This window comes from Camelus ferus, chromosome 32 (genome assembly GCF_009834535.1).
Source record: "Camelus ferus isolate YT-003-E chromosome 32, BCGSAC_Cfer_1.0, whole genome shotgun sequence".
NCBI lineage: Eukaryota > Metazoa > Chordata > Mammalia > Artiodactyla > Camelidae > Camelus > Camelus ferus.
Window position 1 is genome coordinate 3,974,722 of NC_045727.1, and position 21,335 is coordinate 3,996,056.

Here is a 21,335-nt window from a genome sequence, read left to right on the forward strand (position 1 = left end):
GGCCTCTGGGTGATGCGGAGACCGTATTGCACAGGTGTTTAGATTCATAACACAGGCAAACCTGAATGTAAGTCCCAGCTTCACCATTTTCAGCTGTGAGGCCTGGGCAAGTGACCTCACCTCCCTGAGCCTCAGTCTTCCACCTTATAAAATGGGAACCAAGATGGGATCTTCTTCATAGCATTGTCCAGAGGATGTGATGGGGCTGACAGACTTACATAAAAGACCAGGCACACAGTATCTTTATTATGCCTTCACTCAGCTTGTTCTGCATCTGCCTCTGTAAAGAGTCAGGAAATGGTGTTTGGGGCACAGGCCTGAGGAACCCTGCCTACCCACTGAGACTTGCCGGAGCCCCGATAGAGCTCTTGGCCTCTCCTGTGCCCGAGGCCAAAGGAAACCCCTCGGGCCCCACCTGCCTCGGAGTGGGTGACGCCTGTTTGCAGCTTCCCTCCCCCGCTCACCAGTCCCTAGTCCTAGGAGGATCTGACCTGCAGTAGCTGGGCTGCCTGGGGGTTTAGTCCCAGAGCCAGCGCAGGGCATTGACTGGGTCCAGCAATTCCCAAGGAGACTGCGAGGGGCTTCCCGAGAGCCCTGTGGGGAGGACTTGATGGGATTTCAAGGCCCATCCTCCGAGGCACTCCCCACCAAGTTAGAGCAAGTGATGTCTCTGGTGCCCCTGTGGTGCCAGAGAGGAGAGTCTCTTGATCCCCAAGAGAGAAGAGGAAGGAGGAGCCTGGAAGGGTGGAACACCTGAAATCCCCTCTCCACAGCCCAGGCTTGGGCATCCACAGACCTGAGTTCACACTTTGCTGTGTGTTATTGGGCAAACCACTGTACCTCTCTGAGTCTCATCCCTGTTTTACAGATAAGGAACCTAATACTTACCCTACAATGCTGAACTGAGGATCCAAGGAAAAACTTTAGGCATAAACACATTGTAAATATTGCTTATTATTCTGGCTCAGTCTGCCAAACGACAAATGACAGAGGTCCTTAAAGCCTTATGTCCTTCCTCCCAGTGGGATGTGGGGGTGTTCTCTCCCCTCTTGTTCCCCACAGGAACTGAGCCTTCCATTATTACCCAACATATTCACTCAACAAAATTTGCCATGTATGCGTAGGGAGCCAGGATCTGGAGATACTGGGGTTCAAGGCTATCATCCCTGCCCTTAGGGAGCTTAACATCGCAAACAAGATACATTCACTACAGCATAATAAAAGCTGTGAAACAGGAAGTAGCAGACTACGAGAAAAGGGAATTTTACCTGGGGAAGATTCTACAGAAGAGGGGGTATTTGAGCTGGGCTTTGAAGGAGCATGGAATTCCCCTCCCAAAAGAAACCACTCTCAAGGAGTTATAAGTATGGGAGAATACATTACTTCATTTGGTAAATATTATCGCTCACCTGCTCTGTGCCGGGCACCAGAGAGAATAAGACAAAGTCCTTGCATCCTTTACACATCAGCAGGGGAGGTCACTGTTGACTGAGTACTCGTATTAATGTGTCATTACAAACTACAGTGAGCTCTGGGAAAGGTGAACAGTAGGATGTTTTGAGAAAAAATTACCAGGAGGAAACTGCTGTAGACTTGGGAGTGAGGAAGTGGGGTGGCTAATTTTTACTATGGTGTGAATGACTATTAGTCTCATATTTATACTTAATCTACAGTTTGGAAGTTCTGATGACAGAGCTTCAGGCCTTGCACCATCCCAAAACACCCTCAGGGAGGAGGGTATAGCTCAGTGGTAGAATGTGTGCTTAGCGTACGTGAAGTCTTGGGTTCAATCCCCAGTACCTCCATTAAAATAAATGAGTAAACCTAATTACTTCCCCACTAAAACAAAAACAAACAAAACACCCTCAAATCCCACCTTAGTGGAAACAATTAGGACTCCCCTCTGTTCCCAGCAGCTCTTCCCTCTCAAGGGGACTAAAGGAGATGGCAGAGTCCCCTGGAAGGTGAGCAAGGCTGTCTTTGTGGAGGGATTAGGGACTAAGAGAGGGAAGTGAGCCAGATCACCCCTCATATTCCCCCAGGCTGAGGATCCTGGGGTGGGGGCCCCACCCCCCACCTGGGCAGGGAGGCAGGAGAGTATAGCTGGACGGCTGAGTTCAGAGCCCAACTGCACGGCTTGCTGGCTGTGTGACCGTGGCTTTCCCTGTGCCTCTCTGAGCCTTGTCACCTTTGTCAGTGGGAGTGAGACTAGCATCCCCCTCATAAGCTTATTATGAAAAATAAATGAAATAATCTGCAGAAAGTGCTGGGCCAGCACCTGATACATGGTAAGCTCCCATGATTATGGTATTTATAATTACAGTTTATAAGTGGTAGTGTTGTATATCTGTAAACATGTACTTCGTTATTATTATGTTATTAATATAATATATGATATTATTACTATAAATGGGCAGAGGGCTACAGCTTTGAAGATGCTGAGGAAGCCCTGTTGCTCTGTGACCTTGAACGAGTGATTTGACCTCTCTGGACTTCATGCTATACAGGAAAATAATTAATGGAGTTAGACCCATTCCTAGCTTTTCCTGCTCTAAAACACAGTGTATGAGACTAAGGTTCTCTCCAACAGCAGGGAGCCCATTGAAGTGAAGAGAGGATGGGTTTTGGACTAGAATTCAGGGTACCAGGTTCCGGTCCCGGCTCTGTCTCTGTGTGCTTTGCTGACCTAGACAAGTTACTGTATGTGCCTCATCAGAAGGGACTGATGTCTGAGAGTCCCTTCAGGAAAGAAGCAGGGAATTATTGCCACAAACTAGATCTGGGTTTGACTTTGAGAAATGCTCTAGAACAGCGCTGTCCAATAGAAATACAATAAAAGCTACATAGCCACATGTTTTTAATAAAAAGAAACATTAAATTATAATAGTATATTGTATTTAACCCATACATACAAATATAACCATATCAACATGTAATCAATATAAAAACTTTATTACTGAGAGAACCACATGTGACCAGTGGCTACTGTCTGGACAGCACAGGTCCATATTGTGAACTTTGGAATCCAACAGCCCTGAGTTCAAGTCCTGGCTGTGTGACCTGGGGCAAGTCACTCAACAACTCTGAGCCTTGTTTCCTCTTCTGTGAAGTGGGGATGATAATAGCTCTCACCTTGTGGGGTTGTGAAGTTACTAAGATGCTGGATGTGAAGAAGCTTAGTACCTAGTGAGCCCCCGAGGGAAGTGGGTGGGGTCAAATGCCACTTGTGTGATTTGAGCCCAGGGTTAGCCGGGGCCACATCTCGCCCCTTGCTCACCGCCGTCTCTGCCCCAGGTCCCGGATGCGCCGGGAGATGTTGGTGGAAGGGACCCAAGAGGAACCAGACCTCGAGCCCAGTGGGGGTCCTGGCATCCTGCCACCAGGCCACTCCCACCCAGACCCCACCCTGCCGAGCCCTGACTCTGAGGCTGAGGACCAGAAACCTACCATGAAAGAACTAAAGCTCCAGGAGGGTCCCGAGGAGAGCATCACACCCCTGACCCCCCAGGACAAGGCTCAAGTGAGGATTAAGGAGGAACAGACTGAGGAGACTGCTGAGGAAGGGGCAGGCGGCCAGCTCCGGGATTCAGAGGAGCCGGACAAAGGCCAGGGTTCCTCCACGGAGGTGCATCCCGACCCTCTGGGTAACGACGGACTCCCGAAAGCAGCCCCAGGCCTGCTCCTTCCCGGAGGGACCACCCCAGCCTGCCCCTCACTGCAGCCCCCCCAGGAGAGCGAGGGTGGGGAGCGGCTCCACCCAGACCCTCTAAGTTTTAAGTCGGCCTCGGAGTCCTCACGCTGCAGCCTAGAAGCGTCACTGAACTCACCCTCGGCTGCCTCCTCGCCGGGCCTCATGATGTCTGTGTCCCCAGTCCCCTCCTCCTCAGCTCCCATCTCCCCCTCCCCACCCGGTGTCCCCCCCGCCAAAGTGCCGAGTGCCAGCCCCACTGCTGACACGGCCGGGGCCTTGCACCCCAGCGCCAAGGTGAACCCCAACTTGCAGAGGCGGCACGAGAAGATGGCCAACCTGAACAGCATCATCTACCGGCTGGAGAGGGCTGCCAATCGGGAGGAGGCTCTGGAGTGGGAGTTCTAAAGGCGGGGGCGCCCTGGGCGGCCGCCCTCCCCTTCACACCCCTTTCTCCCAGCCGAGGCGCCGTAAGGAAAGGAGGAGCTTCGCCACCACGACGTGGACAGCACCTTTAGGCCATCTACATTTTGCTGTAATCCTAGTTCTGCAAAGCTGCGAGTGAGCAGGTGGGGCGGGTGCCGCTGCCTCCTCTTTTCAGCAGCCCCGGCCCCAGGGAGCACCCTCTTCTCCACCCGGATCTCTCCACAGGAGACAGAAGCGAAGTGGCGCCACAGTTTCACCTGGAAACTCACAACTCTTTTAGAAAAATAAATAAATATTTATAGACCTCTTTTAGATATTTTAATAAAGGATCCTTTGGAATTTATTCCCAGCCAATGCTGTTTTGATATTACAGAGAGTTATAAAATCAGGACGCTGTCACAACTGTTGCGAAGTATACACTGAAGTTGTGTCGTTTTTGCCACTAGATGAGATTAAAAGAAGACAATTGTTCAAAGCCATCACAAAACACTATAAGACTGACCAAAATTTAGATAACCTTTGATCCGCGGTTTTTTTTCCACGTCTGTCTGAGACACAGCACATTGCTACCGTCCTTCCAGAAACCGTGCTGAAAAGAGAAAGTCCAAAAGACTCTAAATGAAAACCCTGATGCCGTTGAGGATGTGTTTCATTCTGGTGGTCTGTTTTGCAACCTTGACAGCACAGAATGTCCCGTGCCATTGTAAATGTTGTAGAGATGTGGGCTGTGGCCGACCATCCTATCCGAGATGTAACCAAACAAACTGCTTACACTCCCTCCAGTCAGAAACCTGTGGGCCGTCGAGGCTGGACATCCATCTCATCCATCTGGATCCTTTGGAAACCGGGGTATGGCGCAGAGTGACCCCATTCCCCAACCTGAATCGTGGCCACAGCGCAGGAAGTTTCCCCACTGGCTTTCCAGAGCGAGGCTAGCTGCCATCTTCCCCTCCTTGTGTTTTAAGAAAATAACAGCATTGTTCATCCCACAAGCCCCCAGCTCAGCACCCAGCACCAAAAAGTAGATTCATCAAACTAGAGACCCCAGCTCCCCGTGTCACCATCTTCTCTCACGTTGACCCTAGTGCTGTTTCTGGAAGGCACCTGCCCCTCCAGGTGTGTGCAGAACAAAGCTAAAAGGTTGAGTTCACCACAGCATGACCACCATAATCTCCAAGTCCACCCTCCTGCCTTCTAACACATGACCTTTTGGGGAACAAAGACTCAACCCCCCAACTCAGAGAAACCCTTTCTCCAGCATCTCCATCATCCTGGTTTCTAGGGGGAGAGTTCCCAATTTGGATGGAACGGCCGGCCACCATATTGGTTGTTGAACCTCTCCTGGTTTTCTTTTACTTTTCCAAACTGTGGGAAGGCTGAATTGGGCGGCTTCCCAGCTGAGTCCAGAATGACGATGAAAGGCGGTCATAATCGGTGCCAACCCAATGCCAGTGGGAGAGGTGGCTGATGGGAGGGCTCCAAGGATGCAGCAAGTATTTTGAAACCAGGCCGGCAAAATCCAGTGACCAGAAGGAGACAGCTGAGGGCCATTCCAGAAATCTCAGCTCTCATGCACCCAGCCCAGGCTGCAGTCTCCACGCCAACCGATGAAGAACAACGCAAACCCTGCAGGAAAACCTCCTTTTCCATACACCCAGGCTATGCATCGCAGAGTTTTCCACTGTATACATTTTTATCCAGATGAAGGTATTTTTGTATTTTGACAATAGGAAACAGTGACCAATTTTCAGAGCAATCAAATCTGGAACAAACGAAACATCTCCTTTTAGCCACCACCGCCCTGTCGCAATTAAGGCAACCGTGGGGGAACATGCCACTTTTTACTGTTGAAACCCACACAACCCTGAAATCCAGGCTTACATGCAGACTGCGATTCTTAGAGGACTACATCTGGCTTTTGTGTGATGGGATTTGATGAAGCACTTAGTACGGTCTTTTGAACATGGAAATCCTGTTGTCCCTAAAGCTAGCAGGCCCGTGAACAACTTTGTCAGGTTCGCGTCCTATAACGGTAAACACAGAACAAAAACCCACAAAACTGTTTCTATGAGAGATTGATGAACTTTGTTTAAATTCAAAAAAAAAAAAAAAAAGAAAGGAACATGTTCTGTAATAAACGCGTCAGTCAATACAGAATTGTATAATAATGTCTGGGTGTCCTGCTTGCTTTGTTCTGGAGCTGGGGGTGCAAATCGGGGGTCAGAGCTGGCCCTCAGGTGTTTTACAAAGCGCTATATTTAAAAATTGTTTTTTTTTAATTCATTTGCCATCATTCAAATATGGGGGCATATGATGTAAAAATCACAGTTACTGGCTTCACTTGCAAATAGTAAGATCTGGCCACACTGGGCCCAAGTTCCAGTGTGACAGCAGCCACTGAGCAGCGGCCACCCCCGTCAGGACACGTGCCAGTGGTGTGTCTCAGTCTGCGCCTGCGCCACCTGCCCGGGCCTGTGGACATCTCGGTTGGCGGTTGTGCTCTGGGCTCCAACAGAGGACGATGTAAGGATTGGAATCCACTTTCCACTCAGTGCAGCAGGTGGAAGCTGGTCTAGATCTAAGGAGCCAAGATTCACACCCTGCCCCCCAAACTGGGGGCCATGACCCCAAGACCAGCTGATTTTTACAAGCTGTGCCCATGTCAGTGGAGTGTGTGAGTGATGGGGGCCCCATCCCCCTGAGGGGAAAATGCCAAGAGGGGCTTCCTGGTGACCAACACCTACCCCCTTCCCAGTGTATAACTAAAGCTTCGGATTCGACATCTAAAAAATGGGGGTATCAGAGCAGCCAACTCAGAAGGTCATTATCAGGAATAATCATGCATGTTAAACACCTAAAACTGTGGCACCTAAGGGCTCTGTATTGCTTGTTTTCATGAGCAGGGGTTGGGTTCTTTCGACCCGTGATCATGAGTCTCTCTGTGCATCAGGCTGCAAGAGGTTTGTTTTTTTCCTGACTAATGGTATCGAGAGGGTTCCTGAAGTGGCATTAAACGTTACTCACCCATGAGCCAAGGGCGCATGGCATCCCGAGACAGACTTTTCCTCTTTGGAAACCTTCTGAGCACCGGTTTTTCCGCACGTCCTTGTGATTAATGACCTCTCCCTTGGTTAGGATAACTATTGGATATAGGATAGTCAAACCCAGCAGGACGACCTGGGATGCCTGAGCACCCCTCACAGGGAGGAGGGCAGTAGCGAGGAAGAGCCAAGCCCCCATGGGCCCTCGGGGTCCTGAGCTAGCTACTCAGGATGACGTTTCAGTTGGCCCGGCCTTTGCTCAGAATCAGGATGGGAGTCAAGAGCTCAGGGTGTGGAGCCAGACCACCTGGTCTTAACCCCAGCTACAGATATGACCTGAGCAAATGCCTAGCTTCTCTGTGCCTCAGTTTCTGAGCTGTAAAGTGGGGATGATCATAATGGGACCTTCCTTATAAGGTAGTTATAAGGACTCGAAAGAAGTCAAGCCAAGGACTTGCCCTTTGTACCTTGGTTTGCAGCTCTAGAGAAGGTCAGAGTCTGAAATCCCCAGAATGTGGCCCCAGGGTGTAGGTGGGGCAGGAGTGGAGGAGGAAGCCACATCTGACACACACAAACCACGTAAGAACCTGCAGAAGTATGTGCCCCCTGGGCTCTGGGCACCAAAGCTCCATCTGGACCACTGGCTTTGGTGTCGACATTGTGTCTGCAGTCGCTGCCTGTCTAGAGTAGAAAATGTAGCAAAAACACAGAATTGTGGTATTGTGAACTAGGGACCATGGGAGAGCTGGGAGTGGAGAGACTAGAGAGGCATGAGATAGCAGGGAAGGCCTTGGAGGCATACCCAGGTTTAGATCGGGGAACAGAGGAGAGCAGGGAGCCAAGCTGGGGGCGATTTGGCAACTGTTTGTCCAGGTAATACTTATGGATTGAGTACCTGCTGTGTACTCAGTGCTTCGATGGCGGAAATACCATGAGGGTTGAGAGCATGAGTTTTGGGGTCCAGGAAGGCTTCCTGGTGGAGGGGGCATCTCCATGGACACCTGAATGACAATAGGAGTAAGAAGAGAAGCATACAAAGAGGGCAGAAGGAATAGCTGGCAAGACAGAGGACAGGGACAAGGGCGTGAGGAAACAAGTGCAAAGGAGGGTGGAGTTCGGAGGAGGGTGTAGATGGAGGAAGAGGGACAAGGGTCAGATCCTGAAGCCCCCTGGGGCATGGTGGGAAACAGACCTTTCCCCTGAGTGCACTGGGGAGCCATGGTGGGGAGGGTGAGGCAGGGGGTTGCTATGGTCAGACTTGTACTTCTAGGAAAGTAGGAGGTTCCATCTGCCTGGGGAGAGAGGAGAGTGGCAGGGCCCACTCCCAACACAGGCCATGACCTCAGGCCTCTGTGGTCCTTGCTTCCCACCCCTGCCCTCCTTTTCCTCCCAGTTAAGCACCTCACATTAGGAGCCGCACCTCCCAGCCCCTACTGGTGAATGTAAAAGTCAGACCTCACCTGGCTGATTGGCCAGTGACCACTGGGGCCAAGAACTCCATAGCCAAGGCACAGGTGTGTTGCTGTACAGGCACCCAGGAAGCTGAAGCCACCCCTCCAAACTCCAGAGCAGTGGGCATGAGCAGGGACCACTGAGTGACCTTGGCCAACAATGAGAGGGATAAAACAGTTGATCTCTTTAATGGTCTGTGGCCTTCTCCAGCCCCTTAGGGTATATAGTTATTAAAAGCAATGGCTTTGAACTCATCCTGGCTTGGGTTTGACTCTCTATTATTAGAGGCTCAGTTTCCTTATCTGTAAAATGGACATGATCATAGTAGTATCTACCTGTATTTGTTGTCTGTTACTGCATAATGACCCAAAACTTAGTGGCCTAAAACAATAAACATTTATCTCACAGTCTCTGTGGGTCAGGAATTTGAAAGTGGCTTACCTGGGTGGTTCTGGCTCCTGGGTCTCTCAGGAGGTTACAGTTAAGCTGTCAGCCATGCCTGAGGTCATCTGAAGACTGTTCTGGGGCTGGAGAATCCACTTGCAAGAAGGTGCACTAGGATGGTGGGCAAGCAGGTGCTGGCTGTTGGCTGGGCATTTCAGTTCCTCGGCAGGTGGGCCTTTCCACAGGGCTGCTTGAGTGTCCTCATGACACGGCAGCTATAAGTGAGCGAGGCAGGGGCCACAGTGGCTTCCACAGTATCCTCTTGGCTACACCGGCCTACCATGATTCAGTAAGGGAAGGGACTACACAAGGGTGTGGCCCCCAAGAGGCAAGGCTCATTGGGGACCGTCATGGGGGCTGGCTACCAACCTGCCTTAGAAGTTTCTTTGAAGAGTAAATGAGCATCTCTCAAGCTGTGGTTCTAAAATCTCTTGTTTCTTACTCAAAATGCAGCATTCTTGGCCCTGCCCCCACCTACTGACCCAGAATTCCTGGAGCCAGGGCCCAGGAATCTGCATTTTTAAGAACTACCCCCCAGGTGACTGAGATGTCATAGGTCTCAGTAAATGGGAGGCAATTCTAATTCACTCTGTTTTGTGTGGCCTAAAAAGGATGCTGGTGAAACAGACAAGCATAGGGGTACAGAACAAATCTTCACTGGGTGTCCTGGCATCACCGGTAACTGTTGGGTTGGAAGAAATTATGATCCACTTAAAGATGTGCAGACAGTTTACTGGGAAGACCCAGAGGAAACCTTGTGAAATCCAAGGGCAAGAGATCCAGCCAGGCTTCAGGACACCGCAGAGGCTATTTTGATCCGTTCATTCTCTCTCTAAGGCCTCCTCATAGCCAGCTTCGTCTGTGCCCCCGATTCAAAATTCCCAGGGCCCTGATTGTCCCAGATTGTGTCTGGGGACCAGCTCCTGCCCAAGCAGCTGCAGTCAGGGAGGGAAGACTCTTGTGAGCTGAGCGGGCAGGAGAGGCGATTACAGACACACCTGTGCCCACCCTTGGGGTTCACAGGAGGCAGACCTGCCTGCTCCCTGCTGTCAAGGAGCTGCGGTCCAGGGGGCTTGAGCGCGCTGCCCCAGGAATCCTCAGGCCCCCAAGTAGAGAAGCAGTGACAGTGGTGCCCTGGACAGTGAAGAGGGGGCGGTGGCCCCAGCGCCCAAGTGCTTTCAGAGCTGCACCTGTCAAGAATGGCCACAGCCATGGCTCTCAGCACAGGAGACCAGGCTGAGGCACCTCTGACCCCTCTGCCAGGAGCAGACAGCCGTTTTAAAACTGCTAACTAAAAAATAATTCATGGGCCCACCTTTTTAAAAGTCTTCAGGAAATGCAAACTCTGTGGCTAGGTTTAAGCAGTGGAAGAATTTTGCTTTTTGGATGCTGTGATTTAGAAATTGGGACAGTAGCAGGGCCTTTTGCATAACAAAGTTTGTGTAAGGTGAGGAGAAGTGATCTGGGGAGGGGTTGAGAGGAGTGGACAGTTGGCGCCAGATCTAGCCAGATCTAGCCAGAGCAGGGACAAAACAGCCCTGTTTAAGAACATAAAAGGTGCTGGGCCAGAAGCTGGGGTGGAGCGAGGGGTGAGGCGGGGTGGCAGGGAGAGTGCTTGTCTTTCAATATTTGGTCACTCAGAAGAAGAGAAATGAAAGGCATCCAGGGAAAGAATGAGAGAAATAGTGGCCTTCTGCTGCCCCAGAGAATCCTACCCTAGCCCTAACCTTCACCCCACTGAGCTGGAACAGCTCTGTGGTTGGGTTACCCAGAGCCACACTCCTTAAAGGGAGCAGCTGCAGTCACTCCAGCTTGTCCATTAGGAAGCCTCTGACTGCAAATAACAAAAAAGCCTCCCCTTAAAGCTTCAAACATTTGTTACCTCAAATAACAAGCCATCCAGAGGTAGGGCAGTTTCCTGGGTCCAGTGGTTCTGCAGTTCAAGGATGTTTTCAAGTGTGTGCAAGGGATATTTTCCTTAGCATAGCCTACTTCATGATCACAAAATGGCTGCCACAGCTCCAGGCATGAAACATACCTTACTCCTAAAAACACAGTGAGGAGCTAGCTCTTCATTGTGTCTCTTTTTAGAAGCAAGAGAACCCTTCCACTCACACGTCATTGGCAAAAATGGGGTCACACAGCCATTCTTTTATATATATATCTGACAGTTTTTTAATATGTTTTAGGTGTACAGCATTATAATTTGACATCTGTACACACTAAAAGTGATCACCACCACATATTTTGTTGCCATCCATCACCATACAGTTGACCCCCTTCACTCACTTTGCCCACCCTCCCAACACACAGCCATTCTTTAACAGCTCGTTTAGCCTATCCCTGCAAATCAGGTGGGAGCAGCACCTCTGACAGGATTTGACTAGTCATTTAGGGTAGATAGACGTTGGGCAGCGAACCCGTAACTTCTGGCCAGTTTGCCCTCCTTGAGGCTCTCACCCCCTACCCCAAGCAGCTTCTCAGAATATTCCTTCTGAACACACACAGTATCCCCCAAATACTGTTCAGGTAGACAGTCTTCTCCACTTTGTCCTGCTCCTGGGATGTTGAGGTCTTCCTTAGGCACATGCCCCAAACACCTCCTGAAAGTCAAGAGGGAACACTTTTAACAGACCGATGCACAACCCTGAGGTTCTGACTGACTTGTCTCGCCTCCCCCTTTCAGTTGGCTCCAAGGAGGCATTCCTAAGAAGCCTGGCCGGTGAGGGCTCACTTGTGACCTTCCCTCTTGGGGCTCTCCCTCTCCTGCTATTTCCCATTCTGTGCCCCCGGCCCTGTGGTGGCTGCAGTCACACGTGCCACAGGCAGCAGCGCCCTGACTCAGCCTGTGTGAGGAGGCATTGCCCAGCCCCCATCTATCAGCTGCGGTCCCAGGAGAGGTGGAAGGAGTTACTCAGCATTCACTAGATGCTCATGAGTAGCATGATTCCCTGACCTTAGTGTTTTTTGTTCTGCAGACCCAGGATTTATAGGTTGCTCATCCTAAGCCACATTTTCCTGAGTGAGCATGATTTTTCCAGGCTGGCCAGAGACATGTGACCGAGCTCTGGACCCACATTAAGAAGACCTAGGGCCTGTCTATCATGCTAGATGACCTTGGACCAGCCCCTTCCCGCCTGTGAACCCCCCATTAGCCCAGCAAACGTACTTGATGAGTCTGAGATGACAGATATATAGCAGAATAACTGCCACCATCCACCCTTTGCTCACAGCAGACATCACTAATCAATCACAGGCTGTTTCCCTCCAAACTAGCATTGATGCCAGAATCCTCCTCACTCGAAGCCCTCAGGTAGCCACCAGGAACCGATCAGTGAGGAAAGCCAGTGTGGCATCCCTCCCAGCTGTCAGGCCTTCAGCCCACAGTTGACTTTCAAATCCTCACCTTTCCCCCAGCCTCCTCTCCCCTCTGAAAAGGAACTTTGGGACTCCATGTCCCCTCATACTCCTCTCAATGGCTCTTCCTTCTTCCACAGGATTCCAGGTTACATCCCTGCTCTGACACTTTGTAGCTGTGTGAACTTTGTAGATTTCTTAACCTCTCTGAGCCTTATCTGTAAAAGGGGGCCAGTATCTGCCATAAGAGGTTGTAAGAACGTGCCTGACAGCATTAGCCACGGGAGCACTCAGCACACACTAGTCAATCTCTCTTGCAAGGCCTGCCCCAGGCTCTGCAAAGCAAATCAATCAAGGAATCTGGTAGAAAAAAATGACACAACCAGCCATTACTTGATAAACTTTTGTTTATTTTACTTTAGCCTTTATATCTCCCAAGCTGCCTATTATCTCTCCCCAACCCAACCCCAGAGGCAGCATGATCCCATGTTGCGCTTTAGGTGGGGAAGGTGGGGAGGATTGTACCTTTAGAGCTTGTAAACCTACATCAGGACTGGGACCAACACCTCACCCCACCAGCTGGGTCTGGTGGCCAGGACATGGCACTGGGCACTAACCCTAACACCCCTGAGACCCAGAGCCTATGGGCAAGAGCTGCCATCCCCACCTCCACCACTCAGGACTTGGGGAAGAGGGCGATGGGAAGCGTACCAAGACCCCCAGAGGCACCTGCAGGAGAGCAGGACTTGCCAGGGAGAAGGCAAAGAATCACGTGAGATTCTTGAAGTGTCTTTGTCTCCAGCCAAGGCTCTATGCCCTCTCCTTGGGGGCAGTGCCAACTATCTCCCCCTCCCCCACTGGCCAAGGCAGGAAGCAGGGCACCCTATCCCTTCCCACCAGCCAACAAGAAACAAAAGCAGTGAAATCACCAAGCTTTGTTGCTAGGAAAAAACCACCCTAAGTATTAAAATTAAATTAAAACTGAAGCCCCAGTCAACTGAGCCAGCAGTGAGCTGGTGATGCAGACACACAGACAGCCCCCTGTTCTTCCCTAAGCCCTGGGGTCTCCAAAGACAGCAAGAAGGGGCGAAGAGCCCAGTCTGTTACCAAGAGGAAGGCCCTGGGGAAATAAAGATTGGGGCAGAGGTGTCCTCAGGGGGTCCCCATTTTGGGGCACTGAGGACTGTAAACATGACCAGCTTGAGGGCCAGGAGTGTCCCAGCCCCCTGAGATTCTCCCTGGATGAAGAATGGCCACCGTGGTGAGTGAAAACAGCGAAATAGCAGTTGGCCTCAACGCAAAGTGAGACCTGGTCTCCCTGTCAGAACGTTGTGGGTAAGAGGGGGGCTGAGTCTGTGAGCTCAGTGAAGGGCTGTGATGGGGAGGGACAGGGTTCTGGACACCAAACACGACTTCACGGCTGCTTTTTTGCCCCTGTCGGATTGGCACCTGGGCCCTTTCTGGGCTGCGAGTCAGCTCATGGCCCCTCCTCCTTGGGGAACCTGCTGGAAAGTCAGCTCAGGCCACAGCTGCCCAGCCCAGGACTGGACAAGGTCAGGCGAGCTCCTGAGAGGCCCCACCCCAGGCTGGGGGTGGAAGAGCTGGCTCCAAGAGAAGGCAGAAGGATGGTTAAAAGGAGTGTTGGGAGAACATGAGAGCTACCACAGGAACACAGACGTGGCCCAAAGCCAGAGGGCCACCGTGCCAGGAGCACACCTCAAGGCTGGCTGAGGCCCAAGGGTAAAGTCCTGTCCGGGCCCCACTCCAGAGCCCTGGGGACCAGGCAATCTCACAGTACTGGTCACGCACAAAATCCCACGCCTGTGTCACCTCCTGCACCTGCTGCTCCTGGAGGGAGGCAGGCAGGCAGGCAGGCAGGCAGGCGGCCTGGAGGCAGGCAGCTCCTCTGGCAGGCTGAGCAAAAGGTCAGGCCCAGGTGTGGTGTGGCAGAGCCCAGCCTCCTCTGTCCATGTGAGGCCCAGTCTGGAGTCGCCCCAGCTGAGGCCTATTGCCAGCAACAGGTCTCTGCTGGGTGATACAGGCCAGGTGACCAAGGCACCTGCAAGGCTGGATATGGGGCTACAGTTCTCTGACACCAGCCCTCCGGCTGCTTGAGGCTCATCCAGAGCCTGGATTCTCTTGAGAATCAGGCGTGGTGGCCCCTCAAGGCTGGGCTTTCTCCAAGCTAACAGAGGTCCCAAAGCTCCCCTTAGAACCCAGCAACTGCTCAGAGCTTGAGTCCCCAAAAGCAGGCCCAGCAGGGGTCGCAGGGCTGACCCTGACCACGATTTCCCTCAGGACCAGGTCCCCTAGAGTCCCGGAGCTGGGCCTGTTGGCAGGGCCTGGGGCTGGAGTGGCACCAGATCCAGGGCTCCTGGTGACCTCAGGGCAGGGCTTGACCGATTCCCCTCCGTTCAGGCCTCACCCCCACCCTCAGGCTGGGCCTGGCTCTTGAGCCACTGGCTCCGCAGCGCCCTGACCTCCTGTCCGTACCACTCGTGCAGCTGCGCGAAGGAGGCCGAGTCGAGAGGCCCGTTGGGCGCCGAGGCCCGCCGGCGGGGCGGCAGCGGCGGGGGCTCTGGGCCGGGCTGGGAGCCCGGGGTGGCGCCCGCAGGGGCAGGGGCGGTGGCGGCGGCGGGCTCGGCGCTCCAGACGGCACAGCCATTCTCCTTGGGCGGGAGGGCGCGGGGCCGGCGGGGCGGGGCGGCGCCGCCCGAGCGCACGGCCTCCAGCTGCCGCTCCAGCTCGCGCACCACCAGCCGCAGGTAGTCGAAGCTGGCCCGCGACAGCGCCTTCACCCAGCCCTCCATGGCCGCCTGGCTCTCGGCCGCCAGCACGTAGGTGCGGGCCCGGGCCCCGGCGAAGCGCACGGCGAAGGCGAACTCCTCGGCCGCCTCCACCAGCTCCACCGTGCAGCCCTCCAGGATGATGACGCCCACGGGCTCGCGGCTGGCTGCGTCCTCGAAGTAGAAGAGCATGTTGCCGCGCAGCACGAACCAGCGGCGGTGGTAGGCCGCGTGCCGGCCGCCCTTCTTGTACAGGAAGCCCTCGTTGTCGGCCGGGGTGTCGCAGGTGGCGTAGAAGGCCAGGCTGCGCTCGTTCAGCTTCATGGCGGCGCGGCGGGGCCTGTGGGGCCTGGGGACCTGTCCCCACCAGGACAGCGGTTATTCACGCGGCCGCCGCCTCGGGTGACCCCACCCCAACCCACCCTCGGCCGCCACAGGCAGTCATCATCCCCAGTTCACAGATGAGGAAACTGAGGCCCAAAGAGCAGAACAGCCTGCCGAGCTCACAGGGCTCTTCAGCAGCAGGGCCAGGATCTGAACCCACGTCTGACTGGCCCCAGAAGCCAGGCGGGTAACCCTCCTGCTGCCCCACCTCCCCCAAATCCCGCTGAGGATTCCTAGTGCATGCCAAGCATTCGAGATACAGAACTCATTAAATCTCAAAACAAAACTTAGGTGGCAGGGACTAGCATCCCCCTCATTTCACAGATGGGGAAACAAAGTACAGCGAGGTAAGCCACTTGTCCAAGGTCACAAAGCGAGTTTCAGGGATCTGAAATTCAAACCCAGGCCCCATTTCAGGCCCTGCTGTTTCCATCATTCCTGGGTACCACACGGCAGACCCACTGTGGTCAGGTTCCTGCTCTGCTGATTTCAAAACTCAGCTTTGATTTGCCCATCCATGAAATGGGGATATGAACAGAACTTATTTCAGAGGGCTGTGGAGACTTCATTCATCAAACATTTACTGGGCACCTACTATGTGCCAAGCACTGTTCTAGGCATTAGGTATAGAGCAGTAAACAAGATGGGGGGGTCACTGCCCTCCTGGTGCTGATGTGCTAGTGGCAGGTGAGGGGAGCAGACAGTAACAGATAAAATGTGTCTGTCAGATGGTCTTAACTGCTGTGGAAAATATAAGACAGGGAGGGGGTCAGGAGTGTTAAGGACAAGAAGAGTGTTTGATTTTAACAGGGTCATCAAGAAAGGCTGTACTGAGAAGGTGACATTTGAGCAGAGACCTGAAGGAGGTGAGGGAGGGAGCTCCTGGGACATGACAGACAGAGGAAATAGCAAGTGCAAGGGCCCTGAGGTAGAAACTGCTGGTGCACTTGAGAAGGTCAGTGAGGCTGGAGCAGAGTGAGAAAGGGGACAGGTGGGGGATGCAGTCAGAATGGCAGAAAAGATTGTTATAAAATAATCCAGGTAAAGGGCCCAGAGCTTGGTCCACCCACACTCATAGGGAGGGGCTGGGGGGAGGGCATTGTGCACCCATTTGAAGTAGAGGAATCTAACTATGCATCTGGCCACAGTGATTTTACCACTTTCCCCCAAGGAGTATCTAATGGGGACAACACTAGCCAGGTAGGAATTAGTGGGAGATGGCACCTGGGTCCCCAGCATGGCTACACCTCCCTTGGGGTTTTCCACAGCCACTCTGCAGATGCACCTCATGCTTCTGCTTCAAAACCTCACACTACATAGGACAGTGGCCACATTGTTCAAGAGGCAAAGTATGTAAAGCTGCTGGAATGCAGTAGGTGCACAGTTAATGTTCATTCCCCAAACTGGGCAGTGCCTTACTCGGGACCTGGAGGAATGAGGTATGGGTGGTGGCTCTCCTCAGAGCAGCTGGCCATACTGGGGCCCAGACAAGGAACTTGACCCAGGGTGGAGGACACAATTACTCAACAGAATCCACCTCATCTCACCTGCCTAAGCACTCAAGAAAGTCTGCCTGGAATAGGCAATATCAGAAAATTTAGTGCTGATATCAGCCTGTCCTGCACCTAGCAGCTGGGCCAAGGCCACAACCCCTGAAGACACAGGGTGCTTAATCCCTGCTCTGCCTCCCTGAGCTGTGTGACTTCAAACGCGGACTGCCCCTCTCTGAGCCTCAGTTTCTCTCTCTGCAAAGTGGGAGGGATTCCTCCCCACCCCCCCAACAACATCCATGTGGACTTTGGCCCCATTTCTCACAGGAACCACCCAAGCTACTTGCCCCATTTCCCTCCTACCTCTCAGGCCACTGATCACTTCCCTGCCCTCTGCCCAGTTCTGGTTTCAGCTTGCTCTTCTCTGGGTTCAAATGTCAGCTCTGCAGTGTCCAGGCTGTGTGACCCTGGGCAAGCTTTAGGCCTCTCTGGGCCTCTGTTTCCACATCTGTAAAATCGGATCATAACAACACCTAAGTCAGGGTTGTTGTGACGATGATACAGTGACTACGTAGAAGCACTGAGCACAGTGCCAGACCCAGTACATGCTCAGCCGTGGAGCTGTTGATGTTCAGCCTCTCCAAATGCTCCCCTCAGTGTTCTCTGTCTTGACAAATGCCCTTGGTGCCCCCCTAACCTCCACATCTGATCCCTCAGTAAGTCCAGCTGATCCGCCTGAAACCTCTTCCAAATCACGGCCTAATCTCTACTCACTGCCACCTCTCCTTCTAGGCCCCCCATCGTGGCTCACCTAGACAGCTACAGTAGCCTCTTCACTCGTCTCCCTGCCTCCACTTTTGCCCCCTTGTCCATGTTCTTCAAGGTAAGTTCATAACTCCTTCTCAGCTCTTGCCTTGGTCCCACAGAGGATCATTCCCCACAGAGGGATCCTGTTCAAACTAAATCTAATCACATCCCTCCCCTACTTCAAACCTTCCCATGGCTCCCTGCTTCTCTCAGTATAAAATTCAGTCTCCCCCAAGGCCTCCAAGATCCCCCCCATCTCTTCCCCCCTTGCTCACTTGACTCTAGCCACCCTGGCCTCCTTGTTGCTCCTCAAACACACCGGGCATATTCCCACCTCAGGGACTCTGCCCTGACTGTTCCCTCTGACTGAATGCCTTTCCCATACCTTCATATGGCCAACTCCTTATCCTTCAGTTTCAGCTCAACCATCACCTCCTCAGGGAGGAGGAGGTCTCTGTATACAAGAGATGCCCCTAGTCACTGTCCCACACCTCAGCCTGAAATTACCTGGGTCATTTTTGCCTGCTCTAGGAGGGCAGGGGTTCTCTGTCTGAATTCCAGTGCCTGGCATGTAGTTGGTGCTCAGATACCTGCAATATGAATCAAACAGTTATCTACTTAAACCTCCCAACAGCCCCATGAGGAATCTGTTCCCAATCCCACATTCATAGATGTGGAAACTGAGGCACAAAGAGCTTAAATAACTTGCCCAAAGGTACAATTCTGTGCCTAGAATCCCATGCTCTGGGCAACCAGCCCAAAAGGGCTGATCGTGGAGTGTCACCAGCCCACCCCACCCCACCCCACCCTATTAAGGACAAAGGAAAAGCAATTTCCCTCACACTCAGCAGCAGCCTTCTTTCCCTGCCCTGGCCCAAGGTCACCAGCCACCACAGGACCCCTGTCTGCCCAAGGCCCTGCCTCCTCCAGCCCAGCAAGGAAGAGAGGAGGGCAGGAAGCAGCGGGGGCACCAGCTCAAGCCTCTGGGAGGGCCTCGTCCCTGGCTTATCTCCCCAGGCACATGCAGTTTTCCAAGAAGTTCAGAGTCCACTGTGGGCACTGCTGCTGATTCAACAGTCCCTGGCCAGGCAGGAAGCTGCAAGGGACCAACCCAGCCCCTCTCTGGTCCCAGGGCCTAGTTCTCGCCTCTGCCAGTCCAGGCTGAAGGGCCTTGAAAACACAACCTCATCTGTAAAATGACAGCATGAAAATCCGTCCCTCTTGGAACTGAACAAATTAATCCTGAAGAGCCATTTTGCAAAATGCTGGGCAGTAGTCAAGAAGCTGGCCAAAGGCAAATAATCAGCTCCAAGACTCCAGGGTCCCAGATGGCCCAGAACCCAGGACTCTGGGGAAACTGAGGCGTAGCATTTTGGTGCTCACTTCAAGGAAAAAAGCCAGAACGGCAGGTTCTGGGGTTGGATCCAGCTGCCACAACTGTCCCCTAGCAGTGGGCATGTGGGAGAGGGTGTGGCGGGTACTGGCAGAAAAACATGTGCTAGGAACCCTGAAGAGCTCCTGGGCAGCGGCCACAAGGACGCCAGGACCGCCATCCAGGCCATTGCTCCTAGCTGCCCTCTGTCCTTTTCTGTGTGGCATGTTCCTTGAAGTACAGCCAGAGCGTAGATGGGGTGGTCAACTGTAGAATGTGGGAGCCAAGTGGAGCGCTCGTCCGCAGAATTCCCCCAGCAGCGGAGGTCTCTTATGGGTCATCGGTCAAGTTCACCCAGGGCAGCTGGGGTCCCTGATGATAAAATTACCACTGGCGTGGAATCGCAAATGGACAGATCCCCAGCAGAGGTCTCTCCAGACGGCCGAGGGACCCCCAGGCCCACAGCGGCCCGAGCCCGGTCCCGCGTCCCCCCGCCAGACCGGCCTTACCTCGAGGCGCGGCCTAAGGCGACGGCGGCGGCGGGACGGGAGGCACGGAGCCGCGGGGCGGCCCGGCCATGGCCCGGGACCTGCCAGGTGTTGGCGGCAGCCACGGCAGCGGCGGTGCTTTGTCTCCCCGGCTGCCGGTCCGGCGCAGCCGCCGGAGAGCACGGACCCGACGGAAGGAGGCGGGAGCAGCCGGACTGTCCGCGAACCACGGGCGCGCCTCTTTAACCCTTCCCACCCAGCCCGTGCCTGGCCCGCCCCCGCGGCCGACCCCCCAGCCTGGATTGGCCAGCTCCGACCCGACACACCCGGGATTCGCCAAGTCCCTGTGAGCCCGCCCCCGAAACCACTCTTAAAGGAACCGCAACTGGTTTAGGAATCCTCCAGTGCCCTGTTTCGGGAAAGAAGATTAGATCCCGGAGACTCCACGAGCTTCCAGAGGTAGATATAAGGGGCGGATTCGTCTGGGAAAAGCATCGGGGCCCTGGGCTGGACCAGTCGCTGAAGCCCTGGGCTTGGAGTTCAAGCTCCTCCCTGGCTAGTGTTGCCAGATTTAGCAAGTTTAACACCCAGCTAAATTTGAAAAATAACTCTGCCGAAAATGTGTGATTTATTGAAAAAAAGCTGAATTCAGGACATTTCAGGCATCATGACAAAGTCAATACAGGACTGTCCTATATAGATAGGATGCCTGGCAACACTACCCTTGGCCCCAGGTGAAGAGGGAAAGTTCTGGAATTGAGCAGGTCTGGAAGTCTGGAGTTCAAGTCTCAGGAAGTCATTTAATCACTTTGAGGCCTTAGGGAAATCAACCCACTTCTCTAGCCCTGTTTCCTCATCTGTAAAATAAAGACAATCATAGTATATAAAGTGCATGGCACACAGTGGATGCTCTCAGGAATTTCTGTTCTTTTTGTTCTATTCAGAATAACACAGTTCCACCTCCCTAGAGCTGTCATTACTTCCTGCTCTTGCTGCCTCCTCCCCACCGCCTTCCAGGACTCAATCACCATCCAGTCCTGGCCTGAGAGCAGGAGAGAAACAGGCCAGGCCAGGGTCATCTATTCAGTCTACAGCCTCTCACAAGCACCTACTGTGTGCCAGGCACTGTGCTAGGTGCTGTTCCTGAATCAGTCAACAAACAAATAAGATATAATCTAGAAATTATCCTCACTAGAAAGACTAAGCCACAATAGTGGGGTAGAAAGACTGGGAGTGTAATTTTAAACAAGGTGGTCAGGGAAAGCTTCTCAGAGGAGCAGAGACCCGAAGGAAGCGAGAGAGGGAGCCACGCAGATAACCTGGGGGAGGGTGTCCCAGACAGAGGGAAAAGCAAGTGCAAAGGCCCTGAGATGGGGCCATCTGAGCATGTTTGAAGAACAGGGAGGAGACCAGTGGGACCAGAGTGAGCAAATGGAAGAATAGTAGGAAATGAGGTTAGAGAGTACCAGCAAAGACAGGTTGCTTAAGGCCTTGTGGATTATGGAAAAGATTTTGCTTTTACTCTGAGAGGAATGGGGAGCCGTGGGAAAGTTTTGAGCAGAGGAGGGACGTGCTCTGTCATTATTCCTGGTGGCTATGG

At 53.1% G+C, this 21,335-nt stretch overlaps 2 protein-coding genes across 20 annotated transcripts in view; one reads left to right on the forward strand and one right to left on the reverse strand.

Annotated features, from left to right (window-relative positions):
• Nucleotides 1-6,282, forward strand: part of CUX2 (cut like homeobox 2) — a 241,094-nt gene extending 234,812 nt beyond the window's left edge. For all 8 annotated transcript variants that reach the window (XM_032471785.1, XM_032471790.1, XM_032471787.1 and 5 more), the window contains one exon: nt 3,295-6,282. In XM_032471785.1, coding sequence (XP_032327676.1) covers nt 3,295-4,096 — 802 coding nt within the window. In that variant the 3' untranslated portion in view covers nt 4,097-6,282. The remainder of the gene's footprint in view (nt 1-3,294) is intronic.
• Nucleotides 6,283-11,221: 4,939 nt separating this feature from the next.
• PHETA1 (PH domain containing endocytic trafficking adaptor 1) lies at nt 11,222-20,229 on the reverse strand. Of its 12 annotated transcripts, XM_032471441.1 has the most exons (5): nt 18,718-19,994; nt 18,383-18,465; nt 17,432-17,576; nt 15,865-15,966; nt 12,798-15,551 (listed from the first exon to the last, which is right to left on the reverse strand). In XM_032471441.1, exon 5 carries the CDS (start codon nt 15,516-15,518, stop codon nt 14,823-14,825), a length of 696 nt encoding a protein of 231 aa, XP_032327332.1. In that variant the 5' UTR covers nt 15,519-15,551; nt 15,865-15,966; nt 17,432-17,576; nt 18,383-18,465; nt 18,718-19,994; the 3' UTR covers nt 12,798-14,822. The 12 variants fall into 12 exon arrangements, 10 of the variants coding, with proteins under 10 accessions (XP_032327332.1, XP_032327326.1, XP_032327330.1 ...); XM_032471435.1 differs by lacking the exons at nt 15,865-15,966; nt 17,432-17,576 and having other exon boundaries at nt 18,718-19,619; nt 19,757-19,993; XM_032471439.1 differs by lacking the exon at nt 15,865-15,966 and having other exon boundaries at nt 19,757-19,991.
• Nucleotides 20,230-21,335: the final 1,106 nt, after the last annotated feature.